Source organism: Cottoperca gobio, chromosome 10 (assembly GCF_900634415.1).
Source record: "Cottoperca gobio chromosome 10, fCotGob3.1, whole genome shotgun sequence".
NCBI classification, from domain to species: Eukaryota; Metazoa; Chordata; class Actinopteri; order Perciformes; family Bovichtidae; genus Cottoperca; species Cottoperca gobio.
This window is the reverse complement of record NC_041364.1, coordinates 4,517,400-4,538,219: the sequence shown is the minus strand read 5'-3', so window position 1 is coordinate 4,538,219 and position 20,820 is coordinate 4,517,400. Positions and strand designations below refer to the sequence as shown.

Here is a 20,820-nt window from a genome sequence, read left to right as displayed (position 1 = left end):
CAATTACAAGAACAGATTTCATCGTCAAGAAGAAACATCTGTAACGCGCTTTAAAGTCCTTGTCCTTTTAAGCTCTGCTTTAGAAGGACTGCAGCTGTGCCTTTTACCGTGGCACTGACCTATAACGTGTTAGGCGTGTGATGCAGAGTTGTCCTGTTACATAATAACAACTCAACCTTTGCGGACCTGTGTATACAGTCGCTGTGAGTGCATCCTTTTGTGCCAGACCGCCTTTATTTGCATCCTTCAGCGCTGTGTGTGTAATGAGGCCATTGGCTGTCACTTTAGCTTCAGTCAACGTGAAGACTGGAAGCCAAGTTTACCTCTGGGGAGAATAATAGCCGGCTATTGATTGCCTTTAAACAGTCCAAAACCTGCCTCATGCTATCTTAATTAGCAGTACTTATGAGGATTTAAATCTAGCCGAGTTTAAACAATTGAGCTTTTGCCTGGCCTACTCAACTCAATTAATGCTTTCGTGGCTGTGCATTCTAAATACTGCAATGTGCTTAGAGATTAATTTGGTGGCTTTTGCTGTAAAGGTGAGTTGAGATGGGTCTGCCTGCCTGTTGTTGAATACACAATGGTCCAAGATTATGATTAGGTAGTACAAAGCTGTCTGGAATCAGTCAATTAATATTCAGAAGGTGAAAGATCTCAATAAACTGTAAAGGCTGGCTGGGCATCGAGCACCAAATCATGCACGAGGCCAAATGGTTTGCTCTTGCAATTTGCTTTTCTTAATCGTCATTTGAACCTTTTCTTGATTTAATTCATTTGTATTCTTTAACCTTTAAAAAAAAAATGTTAGCATTTAATTTCAAAAAGCATTAATTAACCAAAGCTGAGAGTATTTGCACATTTAAGTCTTTGTACAAGTGTGCCAGACAGCTGGTCAACACTGTGCTTTTGCCAAGCCATTAATTTGTTATTTATTATTTTAATAAAATAAAATAAAATACAGAACAAAATAAAAACTTAACCCTGATGCAATGGCAACATAACCTTGACCAAAATTAATTTATATGATACAGCGAAGCCAACAAAAGAACAGTAAATTTATTGTGCACTAATACTATAAGGGTTTATTTGAATGTTAATTAGCGGATTATTCAGATGTCCGTCTTTTATTTCCTCACCGTCAGCAGCCAGAACTGTCACTATGCTGGACTGAGTCGGCCCCATCTTCCCAACTCCTCCGTTTTCAAAAGCCGGCTGGTTGTCCAACTCTTGGAGCTGCCAATTGAGGCCGAAAAGGTGCATTGCTGTGAAGTACACAAAAAAGCTGCGTGGGCTTGTAGAAATTGATAAACAAATAAGCAAAGAGTTGCACAAAAACAATCAAGCTACTGAAGCACAAAAGACACGTGGGAGAACACAATGGATGGATCCAACGCAGACAGAAAAAACAAAAAGGTTTAACTTCTAAATGTTCTGTTTTTTGAGGCTACCCTACAACAGGTGGTTTCTGGGTAAACACCGCACTGATAGAGTCCAGACGCAGTCATTTCAATCAATACTTAGGAACCCTGTTGCTCTATCGTGTTTCCTTGGGGAGCACTGTTCATTAATGTGCCACAGTGTCTGCACACAAACAGCTACTGTATCAAAGAATGCAGAATTTTGTATTTTTACACAAAGCTTCCACTTCAGACAACTTGACGAGATACACCGGGAAAGTGTTGACCTCTGTAATACAGTATAATACAGTAGAGTAATAAAGCAGGGACGAGTAACATGGAGACAGAAAGTGAGAGTCTTTTAAGAAGGAGTGAGGCAGTTTATTGAGACAGACAGTCACAGCAGGAGGAGGAAGTGATAGTGTAAGATGCTACAACACTCCTCTAGTTGTCTTAGATAACTAAACTTTGTCTCGCTTTCATTTAGCAAACCTGCTTTATTGTCTCAGTATTGGATGCAATCAAACTGTGTTCTTGTTGTTTTGGGAAACTGAGGTGCTCCTGTGAGCGCAGCGAGAGGGCCAATCTTCTTCAAAGTCACCAGCGAGGGAACATGCTGAGGAAGCATCTTGATTTCCGACCATTTGATCTGCGAGAGGAACTGTTCTCCAACGCTCGCCGGGAGGATGGATATTGAGTGCAGCAAAGAACTTGAGAAGTGGAAGTGAGGCCAGATAGGATATTAAATGTGAAGGAGACCAAAACAGAGATTGAAAAGTAGTAGGGACAGTGTATCAAGCCTGCAGATGAATGTACTCGGCATCAGTTTAGAGGGAACACACTCAGCACCGTCCTCGTAGATTAAATGAACAGGGGCTCCGTAGCCTTGAATTCCAGTTAAATAAAGCAGATTCAACATTGAGTTAATGTTTGGTTACACAGTACTTTCAGCCAGCATCACCCTCAGTGTTAGAATCCATTTTAGATGCATGTGAAGAAAACCAGCAACACAAATGAAGCCCGACTAGTCCATCAATATGCTTCTTTGAAAAGTTAGTATTTTCTTTCTGAATGGATCTGTGCAGTTTTGTTTCTTTTTTCTTCACGTTTTCTACATCAATGACACGTCCTGTTGCTATTGATGGTTTCAAAATGTTCAAAATCTTTCTCCAACTTCAACCAGATTCACATACATCTCAGTAATGATGTCCAAATTCACTGGCAACACAGACAGACACAGTCTGCAACTTAACATAAATCTGCCAAGAATCAGACAATTCTCTAAAAATAGTCTTATTAGTCCCCAACACTGAATCCAAACATTGGCCTGAAAAACTCCCACATTTAAATACCAACTTTTACAAACGGCTTAGTGTGTAAATATCTCCATTTCGTAGACTAACATCTTGGTGGCTTTAAACTGAGGAAAGCCTCCAGATTTAGTAGAAAACACTGTGTGCTGGGTCCAAAATTGCAAGGATCAACTGAGGACACGGAGCATTAACCAGAAGAAAAACACCCTCTGCCTGAAAAAAAAAAGTGACACCTACTCTTGTAAAAATGATTGACAGTGTGAAATGAAAGCAGGTTATTCACAATCTTTTTCCTAACCAAACCTGTATTTAGAAAATTAGCCCTTTTAATGTTGAGAGAAAAATCTCTCTCTAAGCTGACTGGCAGAAGACAGGACATCACCCTAATCAAAGCACACATGGACGACGTGCTCTCAAACATAAGGTGCTGTTGCCTTATAGCTTGGCAATATTATTTTAATTAATGCTAATGCTTTAATGACAGCAGCTCTGTGAGACTGTGCTGAGACACAGTGGTGTTTTGACCTGATAGCAAACTTCTGCATGCTAACATGCTCATAGCGGCAATGCTAGCATGCTGATGTTTAGCAGGTAACGTTTACCAGGTTTTCCATCTTAGTTTAGCCTGTAAGCATGCTAACATGCTCATAGTGGCAATGCTAACATGCTGATGTTTAGCAGGTAACGTTTACCAGGTTTGCCATCTTAGTTTAGCCTGTAAGCATGCTAACATGCTCATAGTGGCAATGCTAACATGCTGATGTTTAGCAGGTAACGTTTACCAGGTTTTCCATCTTAGTTTAGCCTGTAAGCATGCTAACATGCTCATAGTGGCAATGCTAACATGCTGATGTTTAGCAGGTAACGTTTACCAGGTTTGCCATCTTAGTTTAGCCTGTAAGCATGCTAACATGCTCATAGCGGCAATGCTAACATGCTGATGTTTAGCAGGTAATGTTTACCAGGTTTGCCATCTTAGTTTAGCCTGTAAGCATGCTAACATGCTCATAGTGGCAATGCTAACATGCTGATGTTTAGCAGGTAACGTTTACCAGGTTTTCCATCTTAGTTTAGCCTGTAAGCATGCTAACATGCTGATGTTTAGCAGGTAACGTTTACCAGGTTTTCCATCTTAGTTTAGCCTGTAAGCATGCTAACATGCTCATAGCGGCAATGCTAACATGCTGATGTTTAGCAGGTAATGTTTACCAGGTTTGCCATCTTAGTTTAGCCTGTAAGCATGCTAACATGCTCATAGTGGCAATCTAACATGCTGATGTTTAGCAGGTAACGTTTACCAGGTTTTCAATCTTAGTTTAGCCTGTAAGCATGCTAACAAGTACAGCTGAGGCTAGTGTCATTAATTCTGCAGGTATTTGGTTGTGTTTAAATGAACCTTTGACCCAATGATGGATGTAAGGTCAGTCATCACCAATGGTAGACTTTCTCCAAAAGGGATAATGAATATCTGTAACACATTTCACTGCGTTTCATACAAAGGCTGTCAAGATATTTCACTCTAACCTACAGACGCTAAATTAAAAGTCGGCGTCTAAAACAGTTCCACTGGCTTGGTTCCTGATTGTAGACGAGTTAATTTAACATGACTGATGACTCTCCACAACTCAACATTGTGCACTCACATCTCCCAGTATCACCACACTTCCACTGTGTGCGGCGGTGGCTTTTGTGTATCAGACACGCCACAGAACCGACAAGAGCCTTCCCCTCTTCACTGCTCTTAGTGCGCCAGGACCTGAATCCCACTTACCTCATCAACAAATTGCTTTGAGGTGAACAGCCCTCAATTTATGAATTTGCATAAGTTATTCCTGCAGCCTAGGCCAGTTCAATTAATATTTATGGGCCGTGAGCAATTCTCTTCCTGAGCAAGAAGCTGCAAAAGCTAGTCAAAGTCAAAATTTGCCCTGTGGAACACCTCTACTGACGATGAATGGGAGGTTGAATGTGTACAAAATGTTTGTTTGAGCTCTAACATCCACATGGTATTTAGTGTACAGAAGCAAAATCAATTTTGCACTAGAAAATACAACATGAGCCCCAGATAATCCTCCTGGCAGCTCCCACAGCAAATTCCCCATCTTGTTCACAGTTTTTGGTGGTGTTGTTACCTGGAAAAACACTGCGCTAATTAAGCTCCAGTTAAAAGTTGTATTCCTTCTTTTATAGGAAAAAATAATAATTAATTATTAAGCTAAGCAACCCAAGTCATTAAAAACATAAATGAGTATAAAACGTCTTAAGTGTTTCCTGTTAAAATATGCAGAGGATGCCATTCTGATGGGCATCGCCACCGAGAATAATTAGGCCATTTACCATAGAGAGAGGTGACCCATCTGGAGCCCCGGTGTGCCAACAACAACTTGGAGCTCAACAGCCTCAACATTATTGAGATAAACATTGTTTTATGCTGGAATCTGCCTGCACATCCCCACAGAAACATCCCCGTGGGACTCCTCCAAATAAGCCACACAGCTCACAGCAAGGCTAAGATGTTCCTGTTTTCTAGGATAGTATCTCCAACAACCTCAAATGGAATGACAACATCTGTAATACAAGATCGACCAAGACAGGGTTTTTTTTTTTTTTTTAGTTCTGTTGCAATTGAAGCAAGCTCCCTGTTTCCTTCTGTTAGTCTCTGTGGTGTTTCTTGATATTTCTTTTTTTTCCGTATTCCTCCAACACAGTACTCATCACCGATGAGTGAAAACAACCTGTATCATCCATTCTCTTCTGCTGGCACGGCTTTGTTAAAACCAAAAGTGCCCACCATGTCAACAGTTTCAGGAGAGCCATCACTTTAATCAACCAGCCTTCCCTGAAAAACAAATGAATAATTCCAAATTGATTTTCGCCTTTTCTGGTAAATGACATTTCTGCGGTACAAGATTTCAGGGAATTAGTTTCTGTGCATTTTTACAAAGCAACTGAGCAACCGGGGCGGCTGTGGCTCAGGAGGTAGAGTGGTCGTCCACTTGTTAGAAGGTCGGTGGTTCGATCCCCAGTCCTGCAGTCGGCACCCCAAATTGCTCTTGATGGCCAATGGTGTGCGTGTGTGTTGTGTTGTAAAGCACTTTGAGTAACCATAAAGATTGGAAAAGTGCTATATAAAAGCAGTCCATTAACACACAATTAATGAATATATTATTCTCTATATACACGTCTGACATCAGAAGACAAAACGTCAGACAGAAGAAGAATATCGTCTTCTCCTTGTAAACATTTTGATCCAACATGCTCAGAGAGGCTATTGTTCGCATATGATTTTATTTCTACGGTTCAATTTAAAGTGCATTTCCAAGAATCCGCATGCTGTTTCTGCATCCAATCAGATCATCAAAACTGGACTCGGTCCTGATTGGCCTTGCCTGTATCTGAACAATTGCTGAAATCCTTCCAATCAGGCTAGTTTGCAGAACTGGAACTGGAAAGACTCCCCTCAGCAGGTTTGCCTCATTTGAATTACAGGAGCTGCTGTCAGCCAAAGTCCAGTTTGTTCTTTTACTGCGCTGCACACTGGTCTTCAAATTAATTCAAGAAAAAATGTTTGTATCTGAATGATTTGTTTCTAAGATATCATGAGGCATATTGGTCTGAACCTTAACCTGACAGAACAAAACAAAAATTTAATAATATGATACGGTTTAACATATAACAGATGCAGGTGTTCCTGTATTTGTCTTTGAGTTTGTCTTTGTACTAATGGGACTGTGCGAGCTGACAGTAAAACAAATATTAAAGCATGAGTGCTCATTGTATCTATTTGAGTCATTGCATCTGGCAGGTGAATTGGCGGTGGATGAAAGCAAGAGGAAGTGGTGGAAACACTCTCAGACACCTGAGGCAAGTGGCAGTGGGCTGCATCTGTTTAACTCACACACACACACTCCCACATACAAACACACCAAAGGAGACAGTGCACAAGGCATACACTCTGGAATCAGGCCAAAAATACAATTCCCAAACAACCGACAGGTCTACAATTAAACAAGTTGGTGATTGTTGAGATGAAAATGTTGTGAATGAATCCAATCTGCTACAACTGACAGTGACAACAGCTGAACAAATGACTGTTTCAGCTCATTTTTTCCCTGTGTAAACTGAGCAGATCTGTCACAAGCACAAACACAAATAGCGACTGATTCCTTCACACAGAGGAGCAGCTAGGTTATAAAACGTACGTATATATATATCCTAATTTTATGATATAAGATCATGAACGACAACAAACAAAACAGTTAAGTCAATAAAGCCATTGTGAATATTGATATTAATATAGCACATTTATGACCCATCCTCCAAGAGAGCACTCTCCTTTCTATTCCCCAATAAAACACTGGTTATAGGATCTTCCCAACAACCCCATATTTCTCCTTATACAACTGTGTCACATTTCCCCTGCCTCCAAGCTGGGTGAATACTATTATATCCGCTCAGGGAGAGAGGCACAGTGTAAAGATTAAGGGCTTGGATGACAAGAGAGGGCATGAGGAGACATGAATCTGTAACAGGTTTATTGCTGTGGTCGAGATTCTAAAGGTTAGCAAGAAGTCAGCTTTGACACATGCAGTAAAAAAAAAAACATCCGAAAGTCTTCTCATAGGACATAATTCCCATCGGAGGGGCAGAGGATGAGCATTAGTTTATCTTCCTGACCGAGATAAAAGCATTTCCTGTTTAACAAGAGTCTTAAGCAAGTCTTGGTTTCTAGCACAACAAAAGGCTCTGTGGACACAAGGTCTTCTTTAAAGATCTGTTTCTTTTCTTATAAGGGTTCAGCTCCTCGACTGTTTCATTTTGACGCAGCCATCTGTTCTGGCCATTTGAACTGCCCTGCCTGTGTTACAACAGGAACCCCTGAGGACATACGTTCTGTGAACTGGGGATTCGAAGTCTGGGGATGATGCATGGCCCCCTGTCAAAAAGGGAAACAGACAGGAATGTCTCGTTGGAAGCTGTACTCGGGCCATGTCTGCATATCTGACTGAGCGCTTAGCCAGACATACACTACTGAATCCTATCAGGGCATCTGCAATTTCTGCAAAGAGAAAAAGGCAGTGAAATAGAAACGCTCCTGACAGCAATCACACTTCATACAGATTAAGAGGCATGCTGGCTACATTCACTCTAGGGAGCTTGTCTATCATTTGTTCCCTTTGACCGACTGACATGTCTAAAGATTGTCTAATGCCACCGCAGATAATAGAGTCAGGTTTTCGCTCCCTAGAACCTAAAGAAATATGTCGCTACCGGCACAAAAAACTGCTGGTTTTCATGCACCCGGGTGACAGCTTGTGCTGCACCTCCACATCAGACAATAACAACAAGTGTTCAGTGGCAATGTTGATGCCAAAGCCTCGGGGTATAGTTAATTTTGTCAGGCTAGATGGTGGATTTGCCTCAAATGCACAGTATTAAGGTGTAAACATCCCATACTGTGTGAATCTGTGTTAACACAAAAACACATACGTCATCCAGTGGTAAAAATATCCTCACGCCAGGCTCGGATATACAGGCGGATATTCCCTTGAATTGCCGCTCTACAGAATCAAAGTTGTGGTCTAAGCCCCCATCTGTGCAGATGTTCAGCCTGGAATATCTGTTTATGTGAACAGTTCACAGATAAGATGTTCACCTCCTGAACTGCCTCCAGACACGATCAGGGACTGAACCTTCTAAGACGACCGACATGAGAAGGAAAAGAGAAGACGTTTTTAAATTGCTACTGGTGTCGACCCGCAAGTTTTAAGGTCAGTAGGAAAGTGGCCTTGAACTGGTGTTCCTATCATGTCGTCAAATGTACAAATTAAAAATTGGGGAGAACGTGTGGGTAAGAGCCAGACAAGCGAGCAGGAGTTATGATTGAGACGGGAAGAGAGACACGAGGAGCAGCTTTAAATGATGTTGCCGTCAGTCCAAATCAAGCGGCAGCTCCTTGACAGCACGTCAAAGTCATTCACTCATTAGTCTTCATAAACAAATTGCAAATCAAGATAAAACATACTTTCAGGTCTGATTGCTGACCATTAAAATGACATGGTTTATGGATTTGACATTTTGAAGCTGTTTTATTTGTGGGTTTTTTTCATTGTTAGGACCAAAAACCCTTTAGAGCAAAGATCTAAAAATTAAATATGCGGCGACTGACTATTGTTTTTTAGTCTCACATCAAATATTTAGTCTGAATGTTTTTGCTTTCAACTCTCAAGGGCGAACTCAAGACTTCATGGAAGCCTCAAGTAGACAAGTCAGGTTTCACATCCTAATTTCTGTGACTTACTATAAGTCTAAATGTGTAAATGTGTGTGCTGATGTGTAGCTCTCATTAATATGATCTTCTTAATAATGTCACGCACTGATTTGTGATTTGAGAACAGATAATCTCCTCATGCAACTACATTTAAAAAGAAAATCTTTAAAACATCCACACTCACCCTTACCTATGCAGTAGCAGAGGATGATGGACAGAACCACAGCTATCCCCACAGCAACCAGGGCAGTGCACTTCCAGGAGCAGTGTTTGGGTGACTTCTTGAACTTGAAAGCTCCTCTGGACAGGCTGTGTCTGGGCAAAGGTCGCGCCGGCGTGGAGTAAACAGTCCCCGTGGCCATAGTGTAACCAGGGGCTGCAGTACCAAAGAAAGGTGTTGTTCCTGTGCCCGTTTTAAAAAGAAAATGCCTGCAGAGGGGGAAAGAAAAGAAAAGTGTATTTATAAATAGCCGTATAATCAGTGGGTGGTTCAAGCCCTTGATCTGCACCTGCTTCATGTATGTGTCCATCTTTGTCAAACTGTTCAGCTTCAGCTGGATAAAAGACCCCAATTTGCTCGTGTCCCCGAGCTGTCCTCAATAGCTTGAAGCAAGTCCAATTTAAAATGAAATGCCAAATACCAAAATAAATGACTGAAGTACAGTAAACCCTTTAAAACCAGGTACCTCCCTGTTTATCACAATGCAAGAGGAACTGGGCTAAATTCTAATATTCAGTTTAATCCTGACATTGGAAGAGGTGTACAAAAAGTACCTCATAAAAATAATCATCTCCCACTTGCCCTTTTACAACTGGGCCTTTGCTAATAGCCCATTATACCTGGGGTAATTAAGAGGGTTTAATCAAATGCACTACAGAGTGATTGTCCTATTAACTTTTAAGCCCCACGTGAAAAGCTCTTAAGTAAATGAATTAAGCCTTGTTGCCACTCTTGCCACTATTAAGAGATTAATACCCAAATGCCTCTCGGCTTATGGGGATGGCCAGGGAAATTGGACAGATTGACCATGCATTGAAAACGCTCCTTCAACCCAGAACTGCAGAACTTCATTCCTCCACTTTTATTATGTATTTATTATTTTATGAAAAGAAGAGAAGGAGAGAAAACGCAGAAAAACAAACAAACAAATTACACAGAGAACAATATTTACTACTTTGTAGATGAAGTACTCTTGCTCAAATAATAGATCTTTAATAATTAAAAACTTCAGGATTACTTTAAGAGTTTTTAAATATCTTTTCAACTGGAACACGTTGGGGGGGTTAAGTGTCTTGCTCAAGGGCACCTCAACATAAAGTAAATAAAGTGTGCTGCTACTATTTCAAAGAGTAAGGGCGAGAGAAAACAGGCGTCCTTTCATGCTCCTCTAATATCTGCTAAGAGTCTTACACAACGTTTTACAGTGTTTGAAGCGCCCTATAGATCCCGGGATGAACGGGTTGCCATGGTAGCTGCTAATTTAAATACACCAATAAATTGATAAAGCAGCTCATCAATTATTTGCGCGGCATCTGTAAAGTCTCTATGTACGTTTTGCAAAAGCTTTTTTAATCCTGATTGTGAATCTGCACTAAAAAGAGCTAATTGGGTGCATAATCTGAAGCTGAGCAGTTAAGCACTGAAGATCCGCGTCGTGGACTTTCCACTCTTAAAAGGTCCAAAAACATACTCAGGGAAGTCAGTAATCAGATATTTGTTAAATCATTTGCGCAGGTTTGTTTTATAAAGGGCACTTCATAAACCTACACCATAATGAATTGCTCATATTTCAGCCCTGCCACTGATATTTCAGCCACTCTCCTGTGAGGATATATCTGGGCTCAAATCTGCTCTAATCAATTCTTGACTAAAAGAACAAATGTCAGATGTGGATCGCCTGGCTCCTTGATGCCCTGATTGACACGTGATGTTGTGGACAGACAGGGATTCCATTTAAAGGTCACAGTGTGTCACTGCAGGAATGACAATGCTCAGGGTGTCTGCAAACCTGGAAAAGTTCAGATTCTTCAATCTGGAACAATCTGTACTGTTGCTGCAGCAGACTGCCTAATACGCAGTTGGGTATGAATTGAGGTCAAAACTTGCACAACGTCGAAGGCGGCAGACGTGTAGCCAGACACGCAGCCAAACAGACTCCGCTATCTGGGGAGTTAAGTGTAAGTGGATGCAATCTGATGAGGTAGACAGAAAGGGACATGATCGTATGAGTTCAGGTGTGTGTGTGTGTGTGTGTGTGTGTGTGTGTGTGTGTGTACTCTTTGTGAGGGAGGTGACTACCAATTGCTAGTTGCAGAGATGATGTGGGGAAAGCTTAAAATAAAACGGTCTCAAATCTACCGTCGCTTTTATTTATACAAAGACATTAGTACATAAAGTTCTCATTGGCTCTAACACCTGGACTAAAAACATGAAAGGTGCTCTGTAGTAAAGAGTTATGGCCCGTAACCAGAGGGCGTAATGTTCCAAACTATTAAACTAAATAATGGAAAACTATATAAATAAATATGTCAAATAAAAACATATGTAAGCAAATCAAACAATAGTGTCTATTTGCACAATTTAGTTGATTGAACAATATGAATGCACATATAATTAGCAGAAACATATGGCACGGTGGTGTAAAACGAGAGAGTCAGCTATATTTCAGTCATTTACTGTATATGCCTTTTTGCTTTGTACAAAAGAGTCGAGTGAAAGTAAAGCGTGTCACAATCTGTGTTTAACAACTTTACAGAGACACATTTCTGCCCTGGACATTTATTGCATTTGACTTTAATGTAATTCTGGTGTTGATGTTTTTCATGCCGGCCTTTTTTTTCCCCTTCTAAAGAGCAGAGTGAAGGGGTCTGAAGATGATATGCTGTTGGACATGATTAACAAACAGCAGACCAGTGTAAATGTCTGCAGCTATACACAGTGGATGACCGGCTAATTGATTACAGCCAGTGTGATGCAACAAGGCACATTACTATGCTAATCCAGCCAGCCCTAGTGATGGCAATGTGGTCTGCTTTGAGTGAGAGAGAGAGAGAGAGAGAGAGAGAGAGAGAGAGAGAGAGAGAGAGAGAAGGAAAAGAGACAATCAAGAGAGTGTGAGACTGAGAGGGAAAGAGAGCAAATGAATGGCTGGGTGTCAGTGTGATCGCAGTATGTTTGTGTGCACGCCTGTCTGTCCCATTGAGAAGCCCGTAGCACAAAAGCAGCAGCCAGCCTGGTCTCCCCTGCTCTCACAACATTGCTTGTCATCAGGATGACATTTGAAAACACTTTCACAGAGGACAAAAGACTAAACATTGAGTGGGTGGATTTGTCTACGGCTAAGCTCCAACTGGAAGGTTGAGAGAGCACACTAGAAACAATGTGAATCGAAGCCCTCGGAAAATGTAATCTGCCTATTAGCTTCTGTGCCGTGTTAGCATTAGCATTTCAAGGTGAGAGCTGGAATAATCAGGCTGCTTTAATCCGCGTGGTCGGAAAAAGTCCACAGATGTGGCAGGCATCGCGGTGGATCGTTTTCACACTCGCTGCCGTCGCCGTCGCTCTCACCCAGATCACCACCTGCCCTCTCAACAGGGAGCCTGCTAGCAGGTGCTATTCTAGTAAAAGTAGCGCCGCACCCGTGTGATGGTATTTCAATGCCGGCAAGCTTTCTCGTGCCGTCCTGCCCACGGAGAGCAGCGTGGTTCCATCTTGAGTCGCTCCCTCAGAGTGCTCGGATTGTTTGCACATGGAATTTATTATATTTAACGAGATTGATTTGGTTTGGCATAAGTAGAGCTCAGCTCTTATGTACATACATTTAAAGATGGTCTTTGGAGTCCAACTATAGAGATGATACAGTTATTCTGTGGCTTAATCTTGATGGACAATTGTGGTGACGTGTATTTTAGCTGCTGCAGGTTGAATTTATAATGTGTAAAGACTTTTTTTGTATCTATAACTATTCAGATTAGTCTGCATTATCCATCCTCTGTTCATGAAAGCTTTTACATTTGCTGACAAAAATCATCTAGATGCACTTTGTATTGGCAGCAGCAGCAGTTAATGCAGGAGCCTAAAATAAGAGGAAAGATATTGCTCTGGAATCACCACAGAAATGTGTACTTGGCACTAAAGATGTTGGCAAAATAAATGAAAAGGAAAACACACAAGAGAAAAGAAGAAAATACGTCTTAAGGATTACCACTTTGTCTACACCACCATCCACTTTGGCAGGTAACCAGCTCCTTTCTATTCCAGAAGGCTAGTTGGCTGGTATCTTACACATGACTAATCAGACCTGGTGTGCAAACCCCACACCGTTGCTGGTGTGAAAAAAAAAGGTTAAATCTTTCTCTTTCGAACTGAAGCATGACTGTCTGACTCATGATTTACTTGTGCATCCCACACAGACAACTAAACATGCACGTACGCACACACACATAATCCTACTTGGATTACCTCTGCTATTCTTTTTTTTTTTTTTTACCCCCGAGAACAATTCCAACACGTTTTCTATCAGGAAAATGTACTGTCTGTGGGACACTGCACCACATGATGATTTTAGAGCCGAGACATAATTTCATTTCACAAAAGGACTCCCTTGACGCATGAATCCAACGGGGATTGACAGCACATTTATAACTGCAACGTGTGGCTGGGCAGGCCTTCAAGAAGACTCTGAAGATTCTGAAATGTCATAACGACTATTCTAGCAGAATCTCATTGAATCTGAGAGAAAGAAAATGCTGAAGTGGGCTATAAAGGACATGCATATGTAAGAGCAGACGTCTACCTGCATCTCATCCAGTGGAATACTTAGGTTATAGCTCGCACCATAAAAGGCGTCAAGAAATACTATCACACATACTGGTATAGTCGATTTTAAACAAAGGATTAAGCACTGCTCAAGATTAATTACCGTATAGGTGCATTGGTCTCTTCAGGGACATGGCAATTCATTTTATAATGAAATTCAATAGAATATTTCTAATTGAAAATATCTCAAAAAACTATTTAATTGAAGCCAAGTGGTTAGTAAGGGGTACCTGGGGGGTTTATTAAAAGTGCTCCACACACTTTAAAGATCTGAATGTCTCCTATGCAGAAAAGCAACGGACAGAAAACAGCATCACCGCTCTGTTGCAACTAATTGAGCTATTTAAATGGAGTGGTCTTATAATACAGCAGAACCAAAGCTGAGGGAGAATCATTTCAGGGAATTATCTCAAGTGTGAACTCTGCATTCCTCTTGGTGACAGGTGACAGGACTCCTGATCTCCTATACTTTGGCTACATTCTTTATTTTACAGTACAAACACGTTTTTGTTACATACTGTGCAACACCGCTAGATGTTGGTTTCCCTTTTTATTTTCCCTGAGCTGTAAGAGAAGGCTTCATGTGTCAGTCACATGTACTTTCTCCTTTTTCACTGAACAGAGGAAATGAGTCACAATCAAACTCAGGGTGTAACAGAGCTTTGACAGCATGATCACAGTGAGATCTGTGACTTCATGGACTCAGAATATAATAATGAGCCGTAGTTACTGTAGTAGTTACTGCAGCACTTCATTCAAAAGAACACTATTCACAGTGAAAGCTAGTTTGTATTGAGTCAAATTAGCACACTCGTGCTTTGAGGTCTAGCACTTTTATGGAAGGTTGCACACACATAATTCATTACTGCTAATTGCTCTAAAAGTAACTAATGCTGTCAAATGAGTGCTTTATTTTCAAGGAGGTCATGTCAAAGGAAATATATTAAACACGATCATAACAGTGGGATTTATATTTGACACATTTTTTAATCAACTGTCGAGTACAGAATAATTTACTGTCTGCACATGTGTCCACATATGTGCTGCATAAGAAATACAATACATGTCAATGTTGAGGTTTTAAAAAGGGAATTCACAAGCCTGCCGTACCTGAAGCCACCTGTATGTGCTGTGCCAGCATTATGCTGAACTGAAACCCTCCTGAAGGCATCCTGATGAATACTTTCTGGATCTTCTGTTTACATTTCCCAACCTGGTGGTTTTCTTGACATCTGCAATTATGTGGTGAACGGGGTCTTCCCTTTTGGCCCTGTTAGTTCGCAGCAGCCCTCAGTTCCCACCCACTGACAAGCACTTGATTTGAGTCCACTGTGGTGATAGTGATTTATGCCTCCGCTGATGATAGGTGCGCACATATTGTTTTGTCGATACAGCTAAGACAGCTCAAGGTCATCGCACGGTTAGTATTCAATCACGGCATCCTCCCCAGAAAGTGAGACTGTCACTACATATCCCAATTGATTCAGTCAGATCATAAGGAGGTTGTTGCTTCACGCTGCCACAAATGAAATTCAAAGTTTATAGTCATCTAAGCCTCAGAAAGGGTACGCTATGCCAAGGAAATATCAAGCTAGATTGCAATCATCTACACAAGTCCATTTCTGAGTCAGAGCGCAGCGTAGCACACTTCATTAGCCAGGATAGTTTGAGCTAACTGATTAAGAGAGATGTAACTGATGTTTCAGGAGCAAAACTTGGCAGTGGCTCTTATGACTAAGTAGTATCTTGCATAGCACATTTTGATACAACACACAATGCCCTTACTAAGTTCCCTGTGAAGTTATAGCCTCTCTGATTTGAACTGGCAAACTCTCTGATATTCACATAGTTGACTCTAATTATGCACTCTGCCTTTGAGTGTAGGTAGATATCATTTAGTAATCAGCCCTTCATTTTGGATGCACACAAAAAGCAACAAAAGACTATGAACACTTGACAATATTATTCTCAACAGAGGAGAAAAAATCCATCATGTTTATCAAACTCAGCGGGGAAAATATTATGCCATGCACAATTTGTGGCATGATCATTTATCCTGATGAGGTGTAGTCCTTAAAATAGGTCTAAAATCTGCCAAATGTAATTATCTAAAAATCCTGGAGTGAATTGTAATTTCATTATCCTCCTATTTTTGTAGGGGTAGCACTACAATCATTAATAACATCATCCCCAATGTGTTCCACAGTGCAGGTTTGCCGGTTGTCTTGGGAGGATGTAGAACTCATGGTGTGAGTGGCACAGTAGGAACCAGAGGGAAATTGGAGCAAGATGGAGCGGGGAATAAGGCAACGCTCCAACTTTCTTTCCTTTTTATCTGCTCTGCGCTCCATCCTAAATCCAAGCGCTCCACTCCACTCACATGCTCTGATGTAGACTACAAGACTCATGCACACCGAGTTCCCAGCACTGTCTTCAGCAGACGGAAAGAAATGACACTGCTGGAGTTTAACATGTGCCGAGGTTCACACGGCTCAAACATTGTTTGCTTTCATAAAACCTTTGCACGCCGTACAAATGATAAAGGTGTGGTGGAGCCTCTAAAGCACTAGCATTAAATGTAAAGCTGGAAATTCATATTTGTCAACAAAAAACACACAGCTGGGTGAGTCACTCCGACTGAGAGTTTTATGGATGAAGGCCAATATCTAAAAAAACCAGGCCGGTGGATTAAGCAGACGGGTCAGTAGATTTGGCGTAACCAAAATGAGACCAATTAAATGAATAAAATATATTTATAGCTAGTGTTTCCTTCCTCGATAATTAAATGTAAAATTTATAAAATTCTGGAACAATTTAAAACAGCAACATGACCCCTGCTCATGTATTTCCCATCATTTTGTTTTCTGAGTGAAAGTGGCTTCATAATAACACCTGGAGCTGCATTTCCCAACTCTGTTGTAGGTCATTGTGGGTCACTCACCTGCTCTCCAGGGCCACATTGCTGCCCAGGACCCAGCTGTCCTGCAGCTGGACGCATTCCGCCGTACTCTGCAAGTCGCTCGCCAGGCCGGCTGTGGGCGGCGGGCTTGGGCTCCTCTGATTGGCCAGTGAGCTACGGCTCAGGGATGTGATGGACGGATGCTGCTTGTGTGGTGGCGGAGCAGGAGGCAGAGGAGGCGGGCCTTGCTGACTTGATAGATGGTCACCTGAAAGGAAGCAGAGGGAAAGAGACATCAGCACATTAGTTTTTGTAGTTTAAGTTGAATTTATTTTGCCGATTCAAATCACACCCCGTCAAGAGATTGTATAACTCAGAGACAGCAGATGGGTAAGAGCATGCATCTGCCGTGTAAGTAAGATATGACAGCATACAGCCACATAACAGACCCAGAAGAGTAAATACAACCCAGAGCAAGACATTAAAATGAGATGCAACCACTGCAAAAAGAGTGGAAATAAGAACTGCTTTTATGGCGACACACATAATAATTGTCGCAAAACGCCACACGGCTGACAGTTGGGTTCTCTTAAACAGAAGGTCACTTAGAGAGGCAGCTGTTCTTTTATGGGCGCTTAACGCGATGTTTCACGTTTGATTACAGCCAGAGAAGACTCTCAAATAACTAATGACCAGAACATCCATTAGAGCTCTGAGAGAACAGGTTTTCCAATTTCACACAAAGCTGTGTAATTGGCCCCCAGAATGGCATGTGGTGATTATCTATCCATCTTCCCTGTTTAAAAGGTAAAAACCCACAGTGCTGACAATTCTGATTTGCTCCAATGAGCCCCAAATAGATATCGTCTTTCTTGCCTCGCAGAGGCTTGGAGAAGATTGAGAAAGCCGGGAGTTGCGTCTTTTAAGAGCTGTTGTTTTTGCATTGACAGCATGAATCTTTATAATGCCTAAAGGAGTTAAATTTAGAGCAAACAAACCCTGGAGGTCATTTCCGGTGCGCGATTCAACCTTTACTTTCTCGAGCATGCCCAAGGACCTTGTGGGCTTCAAGCCATGGATCAAAATCTGCTCTGTGCTATCAGCTAGACACAACTACTTCATTGTTTTTTTGAAAAGAGCCTTTAATAACCATGCAATCTTTGTCCTTGTCCATGTGCGTGTCTTTCTATGCATAAAGCGAGATGTTCAATGCAGGCAAATGAACCTTGTATTTGGTTCCAAAATGCAAAAAGGAAATGATTTCTCACGCTTTGAGGTAACAACCTTTAGGGTACTGTGCATCAGGCTTGTGGTACGACTGAAGATTATTTCTCTCATATTTAAAAGGAAGGAAAATATCAGAAATGCAAAGGAAAGGAAATAGCAATACGAGTGATTATCGAGAGTAAAACTCCTCTCCGCGCGTTAGTTGCAGAGGCGGTGGCAGCTGTAATAAAGTTTAGCAGGGGCAGGTTGTGCCAATCATTTCTGTGACTGATTACTTACTTCAGAACATCCGTTTCATCCGTATAGAAATAGACAGATACATCGACAGACAAACACACGAACGATAAAAGATGGAAGTGACAGAGTGCACGGTGTCGGTGCAGAAGGCCAATCTAAGATTAATTAATTCTCAATTAGACTTTGATCAAACCCTATCAAATATGATCCCCTCATCACCCCACGTCACCTTCTTCAAAGTCAATTCTGAATCCTAACACATGACTTACCCGTGATCAACTGCGGTATTGCCATGACTTAGTGATAATGAATACAAGACGTCCCGCTCATCTCCTGGGCTAGACTGTGAGCCATATTAGAAATGTGCTAAGTAGGCTAATAGAAATGTGGATTATCTACCAACACTGGCCGGTTTCACTTCACCTCGGGGCATTATTCCACTGTAGGAGCCCGCAGACAGGAGCTCCACTTCATGTTTCAAGCATTTCCCCTGTATTCAGCACACACTGGTGCAACGGTACAATGTCAACGAGGGGGGGGGGGGGGGGGGGGGGGGTAGAGAGAGATGAAGGACAATCAGATGATCTAACATGGAGGTAAGGGAAGTTTGCAAGTAATCAAATGATTTCAGTTGACATAACTGCAGCATCCTCCTGCCGTCTTTGTTTCTCCTGTACAAACATCATCTTATTATCAAGCCCACATACGACAGTCATTCCTAGTAAACAATCCACCTTCGCTTTACGCATTGCGAATAAAGACACACAATAGAAATTGCACAAATTGGTATCCATTTATCTCCATGTCTGCATATTGATCTATTGGCATATAGAGCACGTCGACATCTTGATTGCCTTTGTTTAGTTTGCAAGCTGCTGCACCGCTTATATTGAGAGTTTGAAAAACACAGCAGACTGTACAGTAACTTACAGTAAACACTTAACATATATGTGGTGCAGGTGCATTGTGGTTGATAGTGAGTAGTGCCGGCACAGCAAGCACAGAGATGAGTTTCAACATGTCCAAACACTCTTTACGGTCAATCTTGATGAAAGTCATACCTGAACCGTAACAGGAAATGAAGCGTGTTTTTAGGTGAAAGCTCATGCTGAGCATAACACAATACACAAACAATCCCAAAAACCTTCAAAGGCGTAGGATTTGACGTGCAGCAAATCTGACTGCATAATCCCACAATGAAGGAAGGGAACATAAAACCCCATGAACTGAATTAAACCAACTGTGTGCATACTTTGCAAAAAAAAGCACACAAAAGCTTCCGGGTGCATGTAAGGTTTTCCACTTGAAATGCTGCTTTTGAGTTAGCCGTAAAAAAGTAGTAATTCAGTGATCCACTTTTGGTTTAGCTAAAGAAGCTAAATAAAAGTATATACTACTGAAATACAAGTGTGAGAATACAATGTTTTGACACAAAGAATGTACAGTTGGTCTGAAAGAAAGTGAGAAAAACACGAGTACAAAGAAATATTTTCTTCTTTATCCTCAGAAGCTTAAAAGGTGCATTGCTTTGTGGACAGCAACAATGCTGCTACGCTGCATCAGAGGATTGTCCTTTGACCAGGCAAGATCTAACAGCCTTCAAAGGATGCTGCTTTAATATACATTTAAAATGACAAACCTTATTTGTTTTACTCTTATATATTACATACAAATATGCCAACGTTCAGCCATTGGCCTAGATCCACCGTATCACACTGAAGAAGAAGCCGCAGCTGTAAAAACAAATGTAAAATGGCTGCTCCCTTACCTTTCAGTTCAACACATACACCCACACTCCTCGTAATATATGAGCACATATAAAAGTCTGAGGGGTTACTTCAGTGGTCACCGAAATCGTTGAGTTATTACTGAACACCAAATTATGCCCTTTTAAGTATTTAGATCTTAAATCTGACTCCTTGTGGATTTCAAGTAATTCATTATGCAAACATTTTTCTCAGTTAAAGGACATTTTCATCCCCTTAATCTTTATTTCTGTGAGGTTAAAGATCAAATGGTTGCTTTAAAAAAAAAAAAAGGAGACTTGTTTATGATTTCTCCCTGCAACAACCAATGAAGTAAGTCTTAAATTCACAAGCCTGGATTTTTATATTAGAATTACCATTTTAATTGTGTGCTCCATTTCATAAACAACCGTTTCAGTTTGAATACATTTGAAAGTCTAGACTGGTCATTAGAAAAGTAAGAAACCATGTGTTTTCTCATGTACTCAATTTCCCTGCACACAGTTGATGTCAGATTGTCTGAGTGATAACATCGGTGTGTTTCCATGTAACTCGGGGAGCAAAATGTTGCACCGGCCGTGCAGTGGTTCAGTGTGCATTCACTGTGTACGTCACTGACAGAGCTGGAGGTTTGAACGCTATGGTGGCAAACCGTGCTAAAATATGGACTTTTACCACTGTGAATTAGATTACCCACTGCCTCACATATGCTGGATTGTGCATTTATTTAAAGAATAAGCATACTAAACAATGAGCCTTTAAGAAAGTTTGCCATCGTCTTCCATCAGGACACACAGGGAATTAGGCCGGCTTTTAAAGTGCAGGCTCACTGACTAAGAAGGCAGATGAAACAGCTGTGTGGTTTATGGAGTTCTGCTTTGAATTCAGATCAAGACGGATGCGTCCTTT

At 41.3% G+C, this 20,820-nt stretch overlaps 1 protein-coding gene across 2 annotated transcripts in view; it reads right to left on the bottom strand.

The window, feature by feature from the left end:
* Positions 1 to 20,820, bottom strand: part of LOC115014302 (teneurin-3) — a 131,150-nt gene that overhangs the window by 56,173 nt on the left and 54,157 nt on the right. For both annotated transcript variants that reach the window (XM_029441040.1, XM_029441041.1), the window contains 3 exons: positions 16,745 to 16,970; positions 9,175 to 9,413; positions 1,140 to 1,265 (listed from right to left, as the gene is read on the bottom strand). In XM_029441040.1, the coding sequence (XP_029296900.1) occupies positions 1,140 to 1,265; positions 9,175 to 9,413; positions 16,745 to 16,970 (591 nt within the window). The remainder of the gene's footprint in view (positions 1 to 1,139; positions 1,266 to 9,174; positions 9,414 to 16,744; positions 16,971 to 20,820) is intronic.